This window comes from Macaca fascicularis, chromosome 13 (genome assembly GCF_037993035.2).
Source record: "Macaca fascicularis isolate 582-1 chromosome 13, T2T-MFA8v1.1".
Lineage (NCBI taxonomy): Eukaryota > Metazoa > Chordata > Mammalia > Primates > Cercopithecidae > Macaca > Macaca fascicularis.
In genome coordinates, this window is record NC_088387.1 from 120,339,231 (window position 1) to 120,362,050 (window position 22,820).

General features: G+C 50.7%; 1 protein-coding gene across 50 annotated transcripts in view; it reads left to right on the top strand.

Annotated features, from left to right (window-relative positions):
• The window catches only part of MYT1L (myelin transcription factor 1 like), a 532,999-nt gene extending 511,379 nt beyond the window's left edge, over nt 1-21,620 (top strand). For 24 of the 50 annotated variants that reach the window (XM_045369879.2, XM_045369877.2, XM_074012453.1 and 21 more), the window contains 4 exons: nt 1,609-1,700; nt 9,198-9,307; nt 18,276-18,419; nt 18,732-21,620. In XM_045369879.2, the coding sequence (XP_045225814.1) occupies nt 1,609-1,700; nt 9,198-9,307; nt 18,276-18,419; nt 18,732-18,872 (487 nt within the window). In that variant the 3' untranslated portion in view covers nt 18,873-21,620. The remainder of the gene's footprint in view (nt 1-1,608; nt 1,701-9,197; nt 9,308-18,275; nt 18,420-18,731) is intronic. The other 26 variants (XM_065527489.1, XM_065527488.1, XM_065527492.1 and 23 more) reach the window with 3 other exon arrangements.
• Nucleotides 21,621-22,820: the final 1,200 nt, after the last annotated feature.

A 22,820-nucleotide genomic window follows, 5' to 3' on the forward strand; every position in this document is an offset into this window, starting at 1 on the left:
TATTAGTGCAGATATTAAAGAGATATTTCTAATAATTATGTAATCTGCCTGCGCTAGTAGAGTGTTTCTAGATATATCCCTAACACATATCTGCTCTCAGCAGATGGGGGAGCCAGAAGGGAGATGGTTTCCCCTGGAGTCGGGCGCGCGCTCCTCTGACTACCCCAGCCAAACTCCATCTTATTTTGCTGGCCATCACACCACTTAAGGACAGGGTCCGTCTAACACTTAATATACAGGTGGAATACAATATTATATATAGAGAGAATAAACATGTATGTTATATACATATATAAAACATTATAGGCCAGGTGCAGTGGCTCATGCCTGTAATCCTAGCACTTTGGGAGGCCGAGGTGGGTGGATCACCTGAGGTCAGGAGTTGAAGACCAGCCTGGCCAATGTGGTGAAACCCTGTCTCTACTAAAAATACAAAAATTAGCCAGGCATGGTGGCACACACCTGTAATCCCAGAGGCCATAATCCTGTAATCAGGAGGGTGAGGCAGGAGAATCACTGGAACCCAGGAGGCGGAGGCTGCAGTGAGCCAACGTCGTGCCACTGCACTCCAGCCTGGGTGACAGAGCAAGACTCTGTCTCAAAAACAAAAAACACACACATACACACACATTATATACAGAAGTTTTTCACCTCACCCATAGTTAAGTGCCAGACGGCCCCTGGTCTGTAGCACAGTGAGGACTCCGGTTGACCCGCATGTCCAGGAGCCCCTGGGAGGGAGGGAAGGCCCCTCAGAGGCTGAGGAGTTGTGAGGAAGCCGAGGCACGGGACTGCATGGAAGAGGCGCTCCGCACACAGGACGTGCCATCTTTAGCAAACAACCAACAGGACAGAAAAGGAGGCAGAGGCGCCTTCCTGCCCCGGAGGCCACCGGCCACGTCTGCCACATGTGCTCTGAAGAGCTGAGACTCATCCTGACGTCGACAAACCAGTGGCTGAGAAAAGTGAAGAGACACTGGGAAGTTTGAAAACAGATTGAATAGCTGGTGATATTAGAAAACTGTCTAAAAACTGTGGGTGAGATAAGGAGATTGCGGTTATGTTTTCACCCTTGAGACTGGGGAAGCAGGAGGGGCACAGGTGACTAGCCTGGAGAGACAGCTAAGTTTGGGGTGAGTTCATTATTCTGCTCTCTCTACTTTTGTACATTTGAAATTAACTTTTAAACCCAACCTTTCTATAAGCTTGATGCTTCCCATAATAAAGAAGATTTTTAAGCAACATTATCGCTCTATAAAAGTTTCAAAAAGCTCTGAAAGTTATACAATGAAGGGCAAACTTCCTCTGCTCTCAGAGCCCCAGCTCCCAAGATCCCCCCTGAGAGGCAGCTCCAGCCGAGCGCCCATGACCAGCGCTCACCACATGCATGAGTACACGGACACACACATGCACACGCACATGCACCCCGTGTGCATAACTGTCATACTGTACGCATTGGTCTTTTTGCTTTTTCTCATTGTCAGACAGCCTTTCGCTGGCAACCAAGCTAGTAAAATAATGCTAGTCTACCGCTTGCTTACCACTGCTTCCCTGCGGGGCTGGGACACTAGACAGTTGACTAATGGCCGTCCTGTGTCTTGTCCACAGCCTGTCAGGATGCCCGAGAGCCACGTCAGCGATGAAGAAGGCAAAGCTTTCTGGAGAGCAGATGCTGACCATCAAACAGCGGGCCAGCAACGGTGAGCACCCCCAGCCCTCGTGGCACACGTGGTCAGGAAGGCCCAGCGGGCACGGCCACGCCAGCTCTGTGTCCTTTAACAGACTCACTTTTCTTAGAAAGCAGGGGCAGGGATAATTCTGGCCCTCTCATCTATAAAGCTAAGCATCTTGAGAAAAAAAGCAGTCTTTCTCAAAACCGTCTCCCCCCTTCACCAACTTCACTACTCGCTGGAATCACAAGCCCAAGTCCTGAGGGTCTCTCCAGCACTGGTCAATTTGCTCCCTGGAACCCCAGTGTGCCCACATTTCTGCCTCTGTCCCTCAGGCCCTCATCTGCAGTTTCTCCATCCAGGAGCAGCTTTGGGGCCCCCCAGGCCACAGATAACAAGGATGGTACCCCCTCCCCTGTTGCCCTCACTCTCCGCATGTCTAGTGCCTGATTTTCTTGATTCCACCTGCAAATCTGTTTTGTTCTGAGGGTGTCTCTTGTCACCAACTGGCACAGGTGTGTAGAGAGTTCTGCAGAGGAAAATTGGGGGCCTCTGGAGGAGCAGGAGAGAGGAGAGCCACTTAAACCCTTAGAAACATGCACAGTCCACTCTCACGACCTGAGGACTCTATTTGCGAGTTCACCTCCCTGCTAAAATTAATTTGTAGACACAGGCAGTGATCTCAGTGCTTTTGTAGTTACTCCTGTGCATTCACAGAGCAGCTGAAGTGTCTGGTGTTCCTAAGTGCAGGGGGCTGTGATGTGCCTCACAGAGAAAACACACACGTTAGCCAGGCTCCCTTCGGACAGGAGTCATGGTTTTGACTGTTGGCTCTGAGTTCAATGTTAAGGAATCCACAGTGTCTATTAAATAAGTTGTCTTTAAATTGGAGCACACATAAAACAGGTGTATTAGTCCATTCTCATACTGCTATGAAGAAATACCCGAGACTGGGTAATTTATAAAGGAAAGAGGATTAATCGACTCAGAGCTCCACATGGCTGGGGAGGTCTCAGGAAACCTACGATCATGGCACAAAGGGAAGCAAACATGTCCTTCTTCACAAGGCGGCAGGAGAAAGAAGTTCAGAGAGAAGTGGGAAAAGCCCCTAATAAAACCTCCAGATCTCATGAGAACTCAGTATCAGGAACAGCATGGAGGTAACCACCCCCATGATTCAATTACCTCCCACCAGGTCCCTCCCAAGACATGTGGAGGTTATGGGAACTATAATTCAAGATGAGATTTGGGTGGGGACACAGCCAAACAATATTAACAGGTTTTTTAATTTTTCAACTGACAAAAATGGGACCAGAGGCTGGCAGGAGCTTGGCCCCTTGTTTCCAGAAGCAGTGATCCTGCTCTCAGCCTGTGAGCAGGTAACTTTACAGCGCATGGCCCCTGGGAATAATGAGATCAGCTGTAACCTGTAGCCACTGAGCAGACTGGTCCCCTTCACAGCAGAAGCCCAGCCTCCCCTTCTCAGCTCTCACTTGCAAGATGCACCCCTAATTTTGTATTTCTAAAAGGAGCCTGCAAAGCTCTTCAAGCACCACAAAGCACGGGATGCCCTGGGCTGAAGGCTCCCAGACCTATGATGCACAGATCCGTCCTGTAAAGCTGACCCTGGGCAGAACCTGGGACCTCCTGCTGTACGTTTACCAAAGGGCACCTCCTCCCCAAATCCACCGAGTGAGCCACACCTGAGCAGCTCCCAAGCATGCAGGCACGAAGCCCCTGGCCACAGCCATGGGGGTCTCCTCTCATCTGTTATTGGTAGTCCTGAGGACAGCATGAGAGATGCCTGCATGTCCCAGGTGTGTGCCTGCAGGATTCCCTGTGCCAGCAGCCAGCACAAACTATTCCTCAACACGTGGCCCATTGTTCACCAGAAAGGTCATCAGCTTCCTGATATTGGTCCTCAGAGTCTGGGGCTCCTGGAGGCATCCTGCCTCCCAGGCTGCTCCTGTCAGTTTCTACCTTCCAAATACCCTGACCCACCCGCACAACCTCTCCCTGCGGGTGCAGTCCCAAGCAGCCAGTGTAAGGACCCTGCTTTTGAGATACCAGGATAGCCAACGTTCGCTTCCCAGTTAGTATGGAGCAGTGTTCCTTGCCAGAAAGAAAACATTCCCTGAGCTCCATCCACATGCCAGGCGCTTTTCAAAATACTTAGAGGGCATTTCACCCCTGAATAACCCTGGATTAAAGCGGAAATCCTTAGACAATTGATCTGAGTCCATGTGCCTTTGTTCCCCATTAATGAAGGACGTGGCGGTTAGGTTAGGTAGTCCAGTTCAAAACAGAAAAGGAAAGAAAGCATGGAGAGAACAAATCTGCCGACCCTAGAGGAGGAGCCATTCACACCTGGGCTAGTCCACCTGGGCAGCGGTGGGCAGATCCCTGAGGTGGCCGTCTCTTCGTTGTCGGGCCTGAGTCGACATTTAGGGCACTAGACATTCCCATTACTGCCGCACACAAGGAGTTAATTCACAAAAACAGGTGCTAACTCGGAGGGATGAAGATAAGCAGTTGGTCTGTGACTCTAAACTAGAGGAACCAACAACTGGGCTTCATGCCACCAGAAAGCAGCCAGGGCACAGGCACTCCAGGGTCACCAGCCACCCGCTGGGCCCAGCTCCTGCTGCTGGCCAGCCTTCAGCCAGGTCGCTGCATTTCACCCGAGCTGCTGGACACACAGTTCGTGTAGTGCTAAGTTTCAGGACAGAAACAGTTCCCCTTCTGCAGATCCTAACGCACGCACGTCCACGGGTGAAAAAGAGGAGCTGCAGGTCACTGGGAGAACAGGTGGTGGAAGTGGGTCCCACCCAGGTCTTCCTAAGTCCAGGTGGGTGCTGACGCCTGGGGCTGTTGATTCCTGACACTGTTGGCACCAAACCGAGAGAGTTCTTACCGACCCCCAGAGCACAGTTGTGTGCCCAGGCATCATTTCCGTGTATGTGTAGCTAATCCAGGAAAGGGGATCTTTCCTGCTGCTCTTCAGAGGACAGAGGCACAGCATCCAGTTTCTGCTGCCGTGGTACCATTCTTCGCGTCCAAAGCTCTATGTTCCTGTTGCCTTTGCCACAGATGTGGAAAAGACAATCCCTCTCTTTCTTTTTTTGGACTGGATCTCACTCTGTCACCCAGGCTGGAGAGCAGCAGCACGATCTTGGCTTACTGCAGTCTCCGCCTCCCAGGGTCAAGCGATCCTCCCACCTCAGCCTCCTGAGTAGCTGGGACTACAGCTGTGCACCACCACACCCAGCTAATTTTTGTATTTTTGGTAGAGATGGGGCTTCGCCATGTTGCCCAGGCTGCTCTCAAACTCCTGAGTTCAAGCAATCTACCTGCCTCCGCCTCTCAAAGTGCTAGGATTACAGGCGTGAGCCACCGTGCCTGGCCTTAAATATTTTAATAGAGACGAGATCTCACTATGTTGCCCACTAGGTTGCTCTTGACCTCCTGAGCTCAAGCAATCTGCCCACCTCAGCCTCCCAAAGTGCTGGGATTACAGGCATGAGCCACCATGCCCAGCCTTCTTTTCTTTCATATCCTGAGTGTAAAGCCTTTCCTGGGGTCATTTTCTCACGAGATGCTCAGCAGCTTCCCTGCGTGTGAGGCCCAGATACTGTGCGGGACAGAGAAGCCACTGGGACCCACCGTGAGGCACTGACTCGGCCAGGGAGGCCCCTGGCACCGTATTTTAGTTCTTTCTCTTGAGCATTTGTCTGACAGGGAAGTAGCTGTTCCAGATGTCCTTGAGGTTCCCTTCTGGCTCTAAAGTATTTTTCTTTCTTTCTTTTTTAAGTTTAGGGACGAGCCTACTCTCGTGTCTCTCCCCGACAAGGATCACCTTATTTTCTTTATCCGTGGAGTGATCTCATCACGCATTAGCACTCAGCTCTGCCTGAGCAGCCGGGGTGACCCTGTTAGTGAATCTCCCTTCAGAACCCTTTTGCAGTTCGCCGTACGCCTCTTAGCGCCTTGGCACCTTGGCTGAAGTTGTACAATCAGTGGCTTTTTGGGGGGTAGTGGGGGCAGGGGCAGTGTTTAGGAGAGAAGGAAATAAGATAATGCTTTTTCTTTCCTTTTACTATCACAGCAGAAAGCAAGCTAGGGAAAGGAGCTCTAACCTCCATCGAGCCCCGAAAACATGAAGCACTTTGTCAGGAACTTCATCTACTTATTTCGCTTAATATTCCTGAGAGCTCCAAAGTGTGGGAACTCACATTTCTACTTCAGCTGTAAGGAAGGAGAACGAAATTCCAGGAGGCTTGGAAATTCCACCAGGCCATTAGTGAGAGTGACCAGTGCAGGCCGGGTTCACCATGGGACGCTGGTCTCTCAAGCGTTACCAGGATCCTGAAATAAATCAAAATCTTCCAGGACCACGTTATGCTAATTTGAGTAGGATTTTTTTGCTTGTTTGGTGTGGTGTCCAGTGGGTGGATTTTCTGGCTCTGAGATGCTGCTTTTCAGCTGGGGCCCTCCCTGCTCGGGCCAGTTTTTTACAAAAGCAGTTTCTTCCTGAGGGCTTACAGGCCAACTGGTGGAATGTATTATAAAACCCTGTTTGTGGCCGGGCACAGTGGCTTACGCCTGTAATCCCAGCACTTTGGGAGGCTGAGGCAGGCAGATCACCTGGGGTCAGGAGTTCGAGACCAGCCTGGCCAACATGGTGAAACCCCATCTCTACTAAAAATACCAAAAATTAGCCAGGTGTAGTGGCAGGCGCCTGTAATCCCAGCTACTCAGGAGGCTGAGACAGGAGAATCGCTTGAATCCAAGAGGTGGAGGCCGAGGTCACGCCATTGCACTCCAGCCTGGGTAACAAGAGCAAACTCCATCTCAAAACAAACAAACAACAACAACAACAACAAAATTCTAGTTTCAGCCTAACCATCCACAAAGTGAGGCTCAGCTCAGAGGCCCCATCAACCCCAGGGACTGCTTCCTGGGCCACTTACTGCCCTGCTGCAGGGGGAAGGGAAATTCCCACCCAACCCAGAGCTCTCCTCTCCCTGAGGGGACTTCACACGTGCCTGGGGGCTCGTAGGCTGTCCCAGGGATGTGGCTGTGGGCAGCTCTGCAGAATTAGTTTGCAGGCCCTCCTCTTCCACATTCCCTCATCCTCCAGAATCTTATGGGCCGGGTATGCCTCTGTGACCTGCCGGTTCTTCCTGGCACCGTTTCCCCGTCTCCCTCCTCCCCCTCACAAAGGAATGGCATGCTGTGTGGAGCCGCAGTGGGCAGCCGCAGGACTGAGATGTTCCCAGGCTCCCACAAAGGGCTGGTGGTGACCACTTGGCCCTGAGGGTGGTCCCCCAGGACAGAGCAGAGCTATGGAAGTAATATCCACCCATCCATCACTCCCAGAACAAAACTAGAGATGAAAGGTTGTCATGGGACCCGTGTCAAGACTTTTGTTTGGATTTAAAATGACACTGACTTCTGTCAGAACAGTTGACCTGATCTGGCAGATCAGTTAGATAACCAAGCCTGATAGGCCAGTTAGTTTGACATTTCTCATAAATTATTCAAACTAAACATCCCCGTCCAAGGTTTTCGATAGAAACATGTTGAAAGGCCTCTGCAAGATGGGATCCCTAGGAACGTGCTTGAGAAATTTGCCCGTGACGGCTGTAGACAGTGGAAGCGTCACCAGGTCCAGTGTTCTGAGGGCCTCCTTCACACGGAGGGGTTCTAAAGGCATTTGGATGCTTGCAGTTTAACAGAAGCTTATGGGGAATGCTTTTTAAATGATACATTCATTCATAATTTAGTTGCTTTATGAATTGGGATGTTTTTGCATTGGGTATTTTTATCTTGGGGGTATAATTTTTTTTTTTCTCATTTCACTAAAAGCAGCATCTAAGGCCCAATCCCACTGATCCGTCACTTTCTCTTGCTCTCATCTTTCTGATGTCTCGGTAGAGAGGAGCCTCCACCTCTGTCCTGCTGATGTCAGCAGGGGTTTGGGGTGCTTTGAGGCCTCAGACTCTGGTTGATTGCACCCCTTCTTCCCTTCTGTCTGCAAAGCTTGAAAACAGCATCTACCTACTGGGAGCCTCCTAGGCCTGGATACATTTTCCATTAGTTTTGAGTAAAGATCCATTGTGGGCCGGGCGCGGTGGCTCAAGCCTGTAATCCCAGCACTTTGGGAGGCCGAGACGGGCGGATCACGAGGTCAGGAGATCGAGACCATCCTGGCTAACACGGTGAAACCCCATCTCTACTAAAAAATACAAAAAACTAGCCGGGCGAAGTGGCGGGCGCCTGTGGTCCCAGCTACTTGGGAGGCTGAGGCAGGAGAATGGCGTAAAACCCGGGAGGCAGAGCTTGCAGTGAGCTGAGATCCGGCCACTGCACTCCAGCCTGGGCAACAGAGCCAGACTCAGTCTCAAAAAAAAAAAAAAAAAAAAAAAAAAAGATCCATTGTGGTGCTGTAGAACCAATGAGAACAGCAATCTCAAATCCTGAGTTTTCTAGGGTGATTGCGTTTGCCAAACTCCTGCTCTCCTTCTGTGTACACCCAATTGTGTGAGGTCAAGTGGTCACAAATAGAGAGGAATCTCCATATCTTTGGCGTTGGCAGTGTAATGTTGCCAGTAACCAGACACAGCCGGTCAGGGAAGCAGGTGTCCAGAATGTCCTTTGTAAATACGGGCATCTGGGCCCTGTGCCCAGCTATGCCAGGACTGATCCATGTGCCCCGTGGACCTCAGCAGGGCAGCTGTCACCCACCAGGGACACTCAGATGGTCAGGTACACACCTGGCTGAGGTCGTCATTCTGGCAGAGTTTACAAATTGGGAATTCTGTTAGTTAATACATATTTTTTTAATAATTCAGAATGAGATTTTTTTATTCGCTAAATGTCGAATATTCAGAGAGCCCTTTTGTGGCCATCTCCCTCCAGCCAGTCCCCATGTCCCTCTCCCACTTCCCACAGCTTCCTGTTGGTGGATGAGGTGAGGTCATCCTCAGCATTTGCTGGACTGCATTTGTGGTTACATGTCTGTTGCCCATTTTCCGACCCAGAACCTAAGCTGAGTGAAGGCAGGGAGGGCCTGGCCTTGTTGGTGAATGTGCCCGCAGAGCCTGGCCCCAAGCCTCGGGTGTTTGCAGAATGTCTGATGCAGAGAGCGAGTTGGGAGAGAGAACAAAGGCAGGAGAAAATAGGCCAGGCTCAGCAGATCAGCACCCAGGACCAGGTGGTTTCTGCCTCGTGTCCCAGGGATATATGTAAGACCCAGGTTAACTGTCCCAGGGAGCTCGACCCTCAGAGTGCCCGGGAGTCTCCTGTGTGTCTCGATTGTTTTTGTGGGGGGACTTAGCTGGGGAAGGGGCAGTGGTAGGGAATAGAAAGACTCAAGATTGTGATGATTTTTTCCTTTCTAATTTAAGAGTCTATTTTCCAAGCAAATTCAATTACAAATGTAAAAGGAACAAAGAAAACTCCCAAAATTTTAACTCTAATTTTTTGTATATAATAGTTTTAACATACTAATATTCATTATTACAGGTATAGAAAATGATGAAGAAATCAAACAGTTAGATGAAGAAATCAAGGAGCTAAATGAATCCAATTCCCAGATGGAAGCCGATATGATTAAACTCAGAACTCAGGTAACAGTTTTTGAAGCCCTCAATTTTAGCTCTAATACATGCTATTATACCAGAGATACATGGCATGAAATCGGCTTTTAGGAGAGCTGTCGTTTCCGCTTTCTTTGCTCTTTTACTTCCTTTATTTTTCCACCTTATGATGTTGATCTTCCACGGACACCATTCCATGGCCGTGTTCACTGTAGCAGGGGCCATGGTTCTCTCGTTTTCAGTCTGCACCTGTGTCTGTGTTTTTTAATAAAGTGCATTTGTGAATAGGCATTTTCAGAGGATCACCTGTTCCTGCAAACAATGAGGGTTTTCCTTCCAAGATACTTCAGGTCCTTGTGTTATTTAATCACTATATTAAATGGATAGCGACAGCCGAGGTTCCCAGAATTTAAAACAAGGAGTGCCTGCCACATAGGACTCCTGGGTGTCTGGGGTTTGGGGAAGCAGCCCCAGTGACTTGCGGCTGCAGAGCCTAGAGTTGGGAAGAGAGAGAAGTGGCAGCTGGCAGAGCAGCTGTGGTCACCTAACCCCCTCCGTGCCCACAAGCAGCCCACAGGATAAACATCCTCAGCCTCATCTTAAACATACAGCTTCTAAGACAGAGAGGCAGCTTCCTCAGCCAAGCCGAGGCCACAGAGGCCAGGCTGGACCCTGTCTGACCGTGAGCCTTGTGCGTGGCATCCCCCACCTTGCTGCGTTAGGGTCCCAGTCGCCTAAGTACACTCTGGGAGTGGAATTTATTTGCTGACCACCCGACCCTCACATTGCCCACAGGGTGAGCCAAGGTGTCCTGTCTTCTTAGAAATGAGGTCTCCATTCTGGCCCCTCCCTGGCAGGCCGTGGTGTGATGAGGTTCTCAGAGGATGCTGACCAGCCTCCAGGAAGGTTGCTCAGTTTGCTGGGAATGAGCCCGAGGACTGGATGGAAATGAGGATGGTGACACCACCGGCCACCTACGTGATGATGCTGTCCTCCTAACAAACTCTGAGGGGCTCCCTTATTATCCCCCCTCCGTAAATGAAGAGGCTGAGGCTGGGGAAGGTTGAGGGCCTTTCCCGTGGTCAGCGAGGTGTGGTCAATGGCTCTGTTCTGCTCAACAGGTGGTTTCCACCCACTGGGCACAGCTTTCCCAAGGATGGAGACATCCTCTGGGGCTGGGGCCCCACCAAGCAACCGAAAGGGATTTACAGGCCCCCCTGTGGGTACCAAGGATGAGGCCAAGGGCAGGAACTCCCCACAAGGCCATGTGGCTGCTGCCTGGGCATTTTGATGCCAACCTATTTCCCCAGAGGGCATCACTGCCTTGATCTGACCAACCTGGTAGCCCCAGGGGCTGTGTTCAGGCCTTCCTAGAATCTTACATTGGCCTGGCTGGGGCTCACCCAACACAGGTTGGAATTTCCCTTAAGACTTACCCGAATGTTGGGCTTGGGGAATAGAGTAACAGCCTGTGGCATTTCTCAGCCCCGGGACCAGCCGAGGCCATGGAAGCGGCATCTTGGACTGTATAGGAGACTCCATGGCTACCGGAGCACCCACGAGCTGCTGGTTCTGGGAGAGAGTAGGAGGTGACCTAGTCAGCAAAGATTGTTTAACTGGGACAGATCAATTCACCCTTGAGTATTACTCCGTTCTCACACTGCTAATAAACAACCTGAGACTGGGTAGTTTACAAAGGAAGTGGGTTTAATGGACTCACAGTTGTATTCTGTTTATGAGGGCGACAAGCCGAAAATCTTAATTTATTTCCTCCTTTGAATGGCACCTCTCGGGGCACTCTCTGATGAGGCAGAATGTCCTTGTCTGTCCAGGGTGTTGAGTCCGTGGTCTACTGGGGCAACCCAATTCCAACAGGATGCCCTTCAGGAAGCGGGTTCTTCCCACTTTCCAAAACCCCTCCCTCCGCAGTGAAGGCCTGCTGCTCCGTGGCCGTCCATGAGGGACGGACGGCAGCTCTGATGCCAGCTGTGGATGAAGCACTGGGGCTGGGGCTCAGCGGAGGGCTGAGTAGGCTTAGAGGTCATGTCGCCTGGGTCTGAGCCCTAGGAAACAACGCACGTGCCTACGCAGGCTGCTTAGAGCACTCTCTGCACCTGCACGGGCGTGGCCTCCCCCTCAGGAAGCACTCAGGTTTGTGTCCCTTCTCACTGGTTCCTTTCTGCCTTTCTTTATCTCTGAGATGAGTAGTTGCTCCTAACAGCATGTATTTGGACCTAATGTCAACAATGAATGTGTAGAGTTCACATGTATTCTCACTGACTCGGCTGATGAGAGAGGTGACTTCCCAGATGTGCCCAGGGATGGACCTTCCTCTATTCTAGAAGAGACAGGAATGTGCTGAGCCAGAGTCCCCCAGCTCTGCAGCTCTCAGCGTCGGATGATGAGCTCCAGTCCACAAGTTGTTTTGTGAGCACCAGGCCTGAGCTCGGAGACAGGCGGCTGCTGACGCAGGCAGCTTAGAGCCTGATACTCCTTAAACGGGTTAGACCTGGGGCAAAACTTAACCAGAAAACAATGTGCACCCACAGCCAGGAGCCCTCCTTGCTGTCTGTGCCACGGCCACTGCCCGGGGAGTATGGAGGAGGAACATGGGGCAGGCCAGCTCTCCAGGGCATAACGCGGCCCTGCCTGACGGCCTTGGCCTCCCTGCAGCAGCCTTCACGCCCTTTGCATTTTCCTTTAGAAGGTCCGGACTTTCCCATGCCTCTCAGGCCCTCACACCCTCAGGGAGCATGGCCAGGAAGGGGAACAGGCCCAGATCCCGTGTTTTCTTGTCCACTCTGACCCAAGAGAAAGGCAGACTTCTCCCACTGCCCCATGACATGTTCAAGACACACTGACACGAGGATGCAGGCCTGTGCACAGAGCCCATGCCAGAGATGACACAGGGCTGTAGGCCTGTCCCAAGCCCAAGCCATGAGATAGATGAGAAGTGGATGCCACGGCCCGATGTTCTCTCTGCAATGGGGACAGACGGAAGAACGGTAGAGTCAGTGCTCAGGCCTGCAGCCCGGTGATGAGGGTCCTGCACAGGGAGGGGTCTAGATTTTAATCTGGTGAAGAACAGATCCAAGAGAAGGAGAAAGGAGACTCCGTCCAAACCTTTAAATTTCATGCCTGTGCCGGACGGGGGAGACCCCCGCGCCTGTGCCGGATGCTGCAGAAACCGCCACACCTGTCCTGTGCCCCATGGTGGGGAGACTGCAGCGCCTGTGCCGGAGAAGGGGGAGACCGCAGCGCCTGTGCCGGATAAGGGGGAGACTGCAGCGCCTGTGCCGGATAAGGGGGAGACTGCAGCGCCTGTGCCGGATAAGAGGGAGACCGCAGCGCCTGTGCCGGATAAGGGGGAGACCCCCGCGCCTGTGCCGGATAAGGGGGAGACCGCCGCGCCTGGGCCGGATAAGGGGGAGACCCCCGCGCCTGTGCGGGACGGAAGGAGACCCCCGCGCCTGTGCCGGATAAGGGGGAGACCGCCGCGCCTGTGCCGGATAAGGGGGAGACCGCCGCGCCTGGGCTGGATAAGGGGAGACCCCCGCGCCTGGGCCGGATAAGGGGAGACCCCGGCGCCTGTGCCGGATAAGGGGGAGACCCTCGCGTCTGGGCCGGATAAGGGGGAGACCCCCGCGCCTGTGCCGGATGGAAGGAGACCCCCGTGCCTGTGCCGGATAAGGGGGAGACCCTCGCGCCTGTGCCGGATAAGGGGGAGGCCGCCCCTGCCACTCTCTGCGGAAGGGGTTTTGTGTTACGTCTCAAGCCCAGGAGTGCTCTTACTAAAACTTGGAAAGGTTTTTTTCACTGTTCAGTTGTGAGAATTCAAATTAGGACAAACGCAATTTTATTTCATTGAGAAGATTAGTTTTCCAATTTGGAATGTGTTTAAACACTATTTGGGGTCCAATTAGTGCGACCAAATACAATTCCTATGTGGCTGAAAAATCCGTTCTTATGCTTGGCAGCTTGAAGAGTGGGTCTCAGGGACTTCACCCCACACAAACGCAATCAGAAGTCCCGACACCGGCCGGGCGCGGTGGCTCCCGCCTGTAATCCCAGCCCTTTGGGAGGCCGAGGCGGGCGGATCACGAGGTCAGGAGACCGAGACCATCCTGGCTAACAGGGGGAAACCCTGTCTACTAAAAATACAAAAAAAAAATTAGTTGGGCGCGGTGGCGGCGCCTGTAGTCCCAGCTGCTCGGAAGGCTGAGGCAGGAGAATGGCGTGAACCCGGTCAGGCTTCCTCCCGGGGTGGCCCAGCACCAGCAGAACGGCCGAGGTGTCTGTGGGATCTGCTGTTTCCCCAACTGCATTCAACTGGATTCAGTGTGGCCTCAGCTTCAGGGGCTGGGGCACCCACGCCGGGCACACCCACGCCTTGGTTCTGGACTCCAAGATTCCCCAGATACATCTCATCCGATTCAACTCAGTTCCCACCAGACCCCAGATCAGAGACCAGAAAAGCTTGCCCTTGGCCCCAGGGGACGCCCAGAAGTTGCTTGTTATCAGAATCCGGAGGAAAAGAAGACTGCCACTGAGGAAGAGAGAGCAGGGGACTCAAGTGCTGGGCGCGGCCCGGGCAAGCGGCGTTTGTGTGAACTACATGAGTGCTGAGGGCCTGAGTTCGAGACCCCACCGTGGGGGACTGGAGCAAGGAGACCGAGGAGAGATGATGGGAGTCCTGCAGACACGGGAGGTGGAGAAGGGAAAAGAGCACTCCCGGCACAGGAAACAGCAGGAGCAGGAGGAGAATGGCTCAGAGCTGGCTGGGAGGCTGGGATGTTGTCCCCCGTGGCTCAAACAGTGCAGGCATTTGTCAGGGAGGTGGGGGCGGGGGTATTTGAGTATAAAAGGGAGCTCGTGTTTTCAGGCCAGGCTATTCTCACAAGAAACCCCCCAGCTCCTGGTGCGAGGGCCCAGATGGACCAGCATGAACAGCCCTGTGAAGCTTGACTTCTTCTAAGGTTGGCAGCTCAGTTAATCCCACAGCCTGCACCACTTTCAGATGATGGCTGTTCTCCCTGGAGCTAAGCCTCTCTGTGGTCCAGCCTCCCTGGTCAGCACCGGCATGGGCAGGAGCCCGTCCTCCCTGCACGAGGACACTTTCCTTGGGGTTATGCCTTTCCACCGCCCCACTGCTAACGCCTTGCGATTCCCACCCATTTTACTCTTCTTCCGGAAATGTTTTCTAAACACATCACGCCATCCAGGTACTTAGTCTAGACCAGGTATTGGCAAACATTTTCTACAAAGGACCAGATGGCAAATATTTTAGGCTTCTGGGCCACGCAGTTGTGTTGCATTGTGACAGCCTCACAACACGTGTGTGAGTGTGACCCTGTTTCAACACAACGTCACATGGTTCTACAGTTGGAACTTAATAGCTCTTCTATGTTACAAAATGCTGTTATTCTTTTGTTTTTTTCTTACCACTAAAAACCGCAAATGCCATTCTTAGCTCAGTCTTAGCTTTCGATGTCAGGCCCTGGGCTAGATTTGACCTTTCTCTGCTCCAGGTGTGGTCAGAGGCTGCGCAGTCTAAGAAATGCTGAGGTCCAGAAGGACAGAGGGTGTGGACAAGTCTGTAAAAATGTGGGTTTGGACCTAGACTGGCCATCAGGCTGCTGCTGACGCGGGAACTTTCTTGGGAAGATCCGGGAATGCACTGCTTCCTAGCAGCCTGAAAAACTTTTGGTGTTTCTTAAAACAATCAAAAACAGGACCCACGGTCGTCAGAGGGCTCCCCACTTTACCACAGGCGACTCGATGGCTCTAGAAATGCAGACTCAGATTCGCCAGTGCACATCGCTGACGATGGCAGAGGTGGCCGGCCCAGCTCCCAGCCAGGCCCCCAGACCCACTCGTGACACAGGCCCCTCCCCGTGTAAGCACCTGTGATCAGGGACGCCTTCCGAGTGCCAGGAACCACGTACCGTGGCTGCTGTGGGTTGGGTTTGGAAGAGAGACACCGGCCTCTGTGGCCCTCCCCAGCCTGCTCAGCCCCATCCTCAGAGGAGGCCTGGCGTATGAGGGGCTGGGCGGAGCCCCTGCATCACCTTGCTCGGCAGCGCTGTCTCCCATGACACCACAGCGTGCTGGCCAGCTCCAAGATGTTCTGAGAGGGCTCTCCTTTACTCTGGGCCCCTAAGACTGGGTCAGAGGCCCCAGGAATAACAAATGTTTTCTCACTGCAAACATGCCTCACATCTCAGTGTGAGTGTATGTTGTGGGCAAGGAGCATTACTCCCATTTTCCAGAAAAAGAGTCCACAATTTGCCTGGCTAGGATAGTAAGGAATGGGTAACAGTGACCCTGAGACACAGCTTCTTGCCACCCTGGAGGAAGGCCTCAGGCAAGCAAACGTGTCCCGTGCGAGAAGCCCGGGGCCCTGTGTGTGTGGGCTGGAGATGCAGGAGATTCAGGGGCCGGGGGGTGTGCTTGAGGGAGGTAAGGCTGTGAGACCTGGCAGATACCCATCAGTTCTGGTTTTGGGTCTCCAGGCATCCCCTCTGACCTTGGACTGGGCTCACCACACAGCCTGGTTCAGCAGATGATCATTTTGGCCAGGGCTTTGATGGGATGTTTGTTCAAACTGCATATTTTGTTCCACTGCTAAGTGGATTCAACACAATGAGATTTGTTCCATTTTGAGAAAATCAAAGCATTTATAAGCACGGGAGCCCCCCCACCCCCACCCCAGCCACAGACCCGGGTAACATGGGAAGGAACAGCCTAACTCCTGAGTCTCACAGAGAGTCCTGAGCACAGGAGCATGTCTCTGCCTCTGCAGAAGGGGCTAGACTTTCCAGCAGGGAACATAGGTTGAAGAAGGAATGGATCTAAAATGTGTCCCCATGAATTTTGCTGGGGACGACGAGACAGGGTGCTACCCCTGCCTTGGGCACCCCACAGGCTGCTTCTCTGCTAAGCCGGGGGAGCAGCTGGACTTCCCTTTACTCTGAGCCCCAAAGACCAGGTCAGAGGCCCCAGGAATAACAAATGTCTTCTCACTGCAAACACACCGCACCTGCCAGTGTGAGTTCGTAATGCAAGGAGCATTATGCCCATTTTCCAGAAAAAGAGCCCACAGTTTGCCCGGCTAGGATAGGAAAGAATAGCCAGAAACACCTCTGAGACACTCAACCAGAGGTGAGCTGGGCTGGGCTCATCCAGGAGGGCCCGCTGAGGGCCGGCAATGGGGAGGCCTCTGCAGGGTTCCCTGAGCACAGACAAGGGGCTGAGGGGCCTGGAGCAGCGGCCATCTAGGAAAGCCACCGGGTGCACAGGGCAGGAGCCACCATCTGCTCAGGGAGGTGCCCATCCTGCTGCTGGCCTTCCCCCTGCGTGGGCCCTTTAACAACCTTGGGACCTGGGCAGTGGCGCCTCACCCGAGATTAGATTCCATCATAGAAAACCTATGTCTCTTTACACTGACATCATCTCTAGTGAGGTCCCAGCCACAGCTGCCACCAGCTGTGAGTGCAGGCACGTGGCCGCCCAGGAAGGGTTACAGAACGCTCTGGAAGACGAGCACGAGGCACGCAGCCCTTCGGGGCCCACCCAGGAGTCGTGGGAGGGCAGGCATCCACTCCTGAGCCTGCAAGGGGGCAGCTGGGAGGGGAACAGTAATTTGATAAATAATCCCAAGGAACACAAATGAGAAGGTCACCAAGGACGTGCATGGAAACAAAGCTGTGTGATTTCGGTGGGTTCTCCACAGGGCACCATCCCTGCAAGAATGGTGGGGGCTGCGATTCCTTCCAAGGAGAAGGCCCACCCTCCCCACTTCATCCTGGAGGGTATCTCCAAGGGGCACCAGTTTTCTAACAGAGGGTCTGTGCCTGGGGCTGGTGGGAGAACCCGGGATTTGACCCAGTACAGCCAAGGGAGGGCCAGAACATAGAAGACAGGACCAAGAGGGAGAGGAGGAGAGACTCTCATGAGAGGACTTGGGAATGACACGTCGGGGAAGGAGCGGAGAGGAGCGGGTAGGCCAGGCCAGCCCTGGACTCTGCGGGTCAGCTCGGTCTTCCAGAGAGAAGCCCCAGATCACGCACGGCAGAGGCACCCCTGGGTGGCCGAGGCAGACACCCCCACGGACAGGGCAGCTCCCTGCCTGCTGCGTGTGAAGTTAGTCCTGTGCCGTTAGAGGCCCTGACCTTGACCTTGATGATACTTAAATTATCTCTGGAATATGCAAGGAAGGGTCCGCGGTGGGCCTTTTTCCTTAGAGAAATGCAGGAAGACCACCCTGTGGGCACAGTGCCAGCCCGGTGCCATCTGAAGAGATAGTGACACCCCCACACAGAAATGAGCATTGGAGGACTTAGCTGTGGCAGAATTTGATTCAGGCTAGAAAGGAGAAGTATTCGCATCAAGTCAGTAAAACACTAAGCCCCCACACACTGCAGTCCCGTCAGGCCAGCTGAGAGAACAGGATGGCGCAAGGAAACAGTCCCACTTCCCCAGTTGTCAAGTGCAGTGAATCCAAAGCATAGACAGCAGGTCCTTAAACGGCAAGCGCTCACCACTGAAGCCTTTTTCTTTCTTTCTTTCTTTCTTTTTCTTTTTTTTTTTTTTTTTTTGTGAGACGGAATCTTGCTCTGTCACCCAGGCCGGAGTGCAATGGTGTGATCTCAGCTCACTGCAACCTCCGCCTCTCTGGTTCAAGCTGTTCTCATGTCTTAGTCTCCCAAGTAACTGGGATTACAGACGCCCGCCACCACGCCCGGCTAATTTTTGTATTTTTAGTAGAGACAGGGTTTCACCATGTTGGCCAGGCTGATCTCAAATTCCTGACCTCAAGTGATCTGCCTGTCTTGGCCTCCCAAAGTGCTGGGATTCCAGGCGTGAGCCACCGCGCCCGGCCCGAAGGCTCTCTCCTTCAGCGAGAGGCCCCTTCTTGGCACCCAGTAGGCTGTGGCCCCCGGCAACGGCCACGGGCTTCTAGGTCCTCCTGGTGTTACATGTCACACGCACTTGTGCGTTTCAGATTACCACGATGGAGAGCAACCTGAAGACCATCGAAGAGGAGAACAAAGTGATTGAGCAGCAGAACGAGTCCCTCCTCCACGAGCTGGCGAACCTGAGCCAGTCTCTGATCCACAGTCTGGCCAACATCCAGCTGCCACACATGGTAAGTGACTGAGCGCGCAAGGCAGGAATGTGGAGTCCTCACAGCGCACAGCCTAAAGTAGATGCCGTTTTTGTTGTTATTTTCATGGTTCTTCAGCCTTTGGCAAATGTTTGTGGTTACCACCCCGAAACCATACCGTTAACTGCTAGAAACATGGGCGGGGCTGACCCCATAAACTTAAGTGTGCTCTGAGCCGGCCTTTGAAATAGTATAAAACCAAGGGCACTATGCTATGATACTATTTTATGCTTTTGTAAATATACTATTAAGAAAATAAAAGTTGTATATGAACTACTATTTAATATCTCGTAGGATCCAATCAATGAACAAAATTTTGATGCTTACGTGACTACTTTGACGGAAATGTATACAAATCAAGATCGTTATCAGAGTCCAGAAAATAAAGCCCTACTGGAAAATATAAAGCAGGCTGTGAGAGGAATTCAGGTCTGAACAGCTGCTGTAGTGATGAAACTCTTGCTTAAAAAGGATGCCTCTTGTTTTTTGCTGCTGTAACTTTCCAGAAAGTGTTCTATATTTATTTCTGTTTGAAACAGTGTTATGCTTACAAGACTTCATAATGATTTTATGTCTTGCTTTAAAGATAGTACCTGCAGAATAGTTTTTGAATACACCCACATTTTGTACGTTTCCATGTAAGCTGACATAGTGTTCTGCCATGTAATGTTTATAGCTGCTGATGTATGCACATTTGGGGGTATATCTATTTCTGAAGAGGTAAGCTGATCAAAATAAATAGAGTGTAAATTCTTTTTAATGCTTTAGTGATTAAATGTTTTAGTATTTTGAACTGAAATGGACACACACACACACACACACACACACACACACAGCTTTGAATGACCATGTTGTGGCCAAGCAGCCGCTTTTTAGACGTTATCATTTTGCCTCATGTTGGAGGACTTTATGGAATTTAAGAAATACATTTTGTGTGCATATTGTTTCATAGCAAGAATTGGTTGCAAAAATGCTTTATTTTTGAACAATGCTTGGAAATATTATGTGACTTTTTTGTTTGTTTGTTTTAGGAGGATGGTGTATGGTGGGGGCAATAAATGAGGTTTTTTGCATTCCAAGGAAATGGCATATGGATTAACTGTAAGAAATGAAATAAGTAATTTATTGTAAGACAACATCAAGCCATGGAAACTTGGCAGAAGATTCAAAGCAGCTTAAACAGCACTTTTAAATTAACTCCTAAGCATTACATGGTGTGACTATGGAAACTCCAGTTAAGACAGGATCTTATCAGAGGTGGACAACGTGAAGATTTCCTTTTCCATTTTCAATAAACTTTGGAACAACCTTCTCGTATCTCCCCTAGAGTTTCGTGCCCCTCTGAACTGTCTGTTGTTGCAATGTAGTTTATCAACAGAATTTGTGTGTTTTCGATTTAAGCTAAAAGATAATTTAAGAACATTTATTTCCCCTTTTCACTTTAAAAAATTATGATTATTCCTATTATTGTTATGAACCTTCTTATTTTACATTTGAGGGATAAAGGCAAATGATTTGTGAGTCTTCTAGTTACTGGACCGAGTTTTCTGCTGGATCTGGTGGGAAGGCAGCTCGGTCAAGTTTCTCTCCTGCTCCCCCTGCCCGACTTTGACTCTGAATAAGCATTTGGTCCTATTCAGAGGACTCTTACCACGACGTTTCTGTTCTACACTTGGCTGGAGACCAGTTGACCATAGAGCATTTGCAGAGCCTTGTTGTTTGATTTCTTGTGACTATTCTAAGAATGAATGCAATCAGATTTTAAAAGTAACTAAATATACTTCAGCACTTTTTTGCTTTAAACTAGATCATCTTAGACTTGTTTATATCTTCCAGATTTGATTGTTTTACTCCCAATGACTGCACTATATGTATGCATAAGACCACTTTTGAGCGCTGCGTTCCCCCTTCTGAGTAGTCCTTTGACGATGTGTTGTGTTTTCTGATGTTGACTTGATTTCCATTTAATAGCATCTCTTCCTTCCATGTCTTGATGTTATGCAGGAAGTACAGACGTACTTTAAATTTTTGTTATGAAATAAAAAAAAAAGATGGGTTTTGTAAAAATAAAAAAAAAATATTTTTAGCAGAACAGGACTTACAGGGTCATTGTCCCCACAATGTGCCAGTCGACTATTTGCACTTACCTTGTCCTATATATCCGTACGGAGGTGTGCAATTCCTCGTGTCAGTAGCCTTGTGACACTGAACCTGGATGGATGATAGAGGAGCCCTCACGGCCGATCAATAATGTTGCGAAGGGAGACTACAGGGATCTCACGACAAATATTCTGATACAATACTCAACCTCGGTATATATATATATGTATAAATATATGTATATCCCAGCGGCACTTTATACTGTTCACTGTACAAAAGCTTACAGTTTTCCACAAGGACTTTACTAACTAGCTGGGAAAAAGATGATGTAATTACTTCGGGGCTCTGCGGAACCTTCTCTGTACAGCGCCCCCTTTCTGTTGTGCTATTGGTTGCAGCTGCCATGCTCAGAATGCGTTTGAGAGCTGAAGCAAGGTGCTTGCAGTCACCTGAGGCCGTCCGTGTGGCCCAGGGCCCCAGCCGCCTTTAGGGCCCCCATTGTCCATAACAGCATATGCATTTCCCCACCGCGTTGTGTCTGCAGCTTCTTTGCCAATATAGTAATGCTTTTAGTAGAGTACTAGATAGTATCAGTTTTGGATTCTTATTGTTATCACCTATGTACAATGGAAAGGGATTTTAAGCACAAACCTGCTGCTCATCTAACGTTGGTACATAATATCAAATCAAAAGTTATCTGTGACTATTATATAGGGATCACAAAAGTGTCACATATTAGAATGCTGACCTTTCATATGGAATTATTGTGAGTCATCAGAGTTTATTATAACTTATTGTTCATATTCATTTCTAAGTTAATTTAAGTAATCATTTATTAAGACAGAATTTTGTATAAACTATTTATTGTGCTCTCTGTGGAACTGAAGTTTGATTTATTTTTGTACTACACGGCATGGGTTTGTTGACACTTTAATTTTGCTATAAATGTGTGGAATCACAAGTTGCTGTGATACTTCATTTTTAAATTGTGAACTTTGTACAAATTTTGTCATGCTGGATGTTAACACATCTTACTCTAAATAAAAAAGGTGTTGCCACATTTGTAGCACGAAGGATCTCTAACCCGGGTCTGCGTCTTCACTTGAGTCTGGGAAATGCTGTCTGGGGCCCGGTGGGATCCACTCGAAGCCTTTCACTCCAGCTTAGTTGCTTTTAACATTTTTACCAGTTTGGTTCTCAACTCTGAGGCATATAGGAGTCAATGACTTTTAGAAAACTATGTGTCTCGGCATCCCCACTGGGCCGTCCTTTTCCCATTTGCTGTTGCTCCTGCCCCTCACTGGGCCAGGCCATCTGAGAGCCAGCCTGGATGGAGGACACGGTGCCTCCCGGCACAGGGCTCCCCTGGACAGAGAATTCTCCGCCAGCAGCCACCACACTTGGGGGCGTTGCCATTGTGCTTTGGTCAACATCTCAGCGCGCCCAGGCCGGGCAGTCACGTCCTTCGTAGAGGCTTTCTTCTTCTGGAATCCAGTCGAGGAGGTGCACTGCTCCCAGCTGTCCGTCCCTGCCCCTGTCTCTGTCCCTGTCACCTTATTACTGAGCAGTTTCTCAGCCTGCCTGTCTCCCAGATCACAGACAGTTTTCAACTGCCCAGGACCGTTGTTTTACAAAATGTCCCCAACTGGCTGCCACCTCCTGACTGATTCAGGTTAACTGGGAGACGTGTCCTTCTCCAGTTTCAGGTCAGGGGAGCAGAAGGACAGGCAGCCCATCGTTGGTTACCTGGTTGTTGAAAGATGATGTCTTGTTACTTCTGTGCTGTTGGCAAGGATCCCAGCAGCAAGTCACCCATAAAACTTAATTGCCCTTCAAATATAATTTAACAATGAATTACCCACTTTCACATCAACTGTATTAGTAACTGTCATGGTTTAAAATTCCAAAACTACCCTCCTCTCATAGACACAATCGCCCAAAATACAAAATTTGAGAAAGGGACTCTGATAACCTTGGTTAAATTTCATAATTTATTCCCAGTGGTGCCTTCAGCTGCTTCACGATTCAAGGTCCCCTGAGCACTTCTTACAAGCTAGTGTGTTCTGATGGCTCGTTGGCGACAGCACTGCCTCGTGGAAGTGCTGGTGATTGCAGTGAATCCCCTTCCAGTCCTTGGTAGAGTCCTCAGAGCTGACAGAAGAGAGGGGCGACTCACTCCTGCGACCCTGCATCTCTGCCTCTCTAGACCCGCAGGGTGGAAGAAGCTGTGTCAAAGGCTGTCTGTAGGAGGAAGCCAAGTTAATGATGTGGTGACTCAGGTCT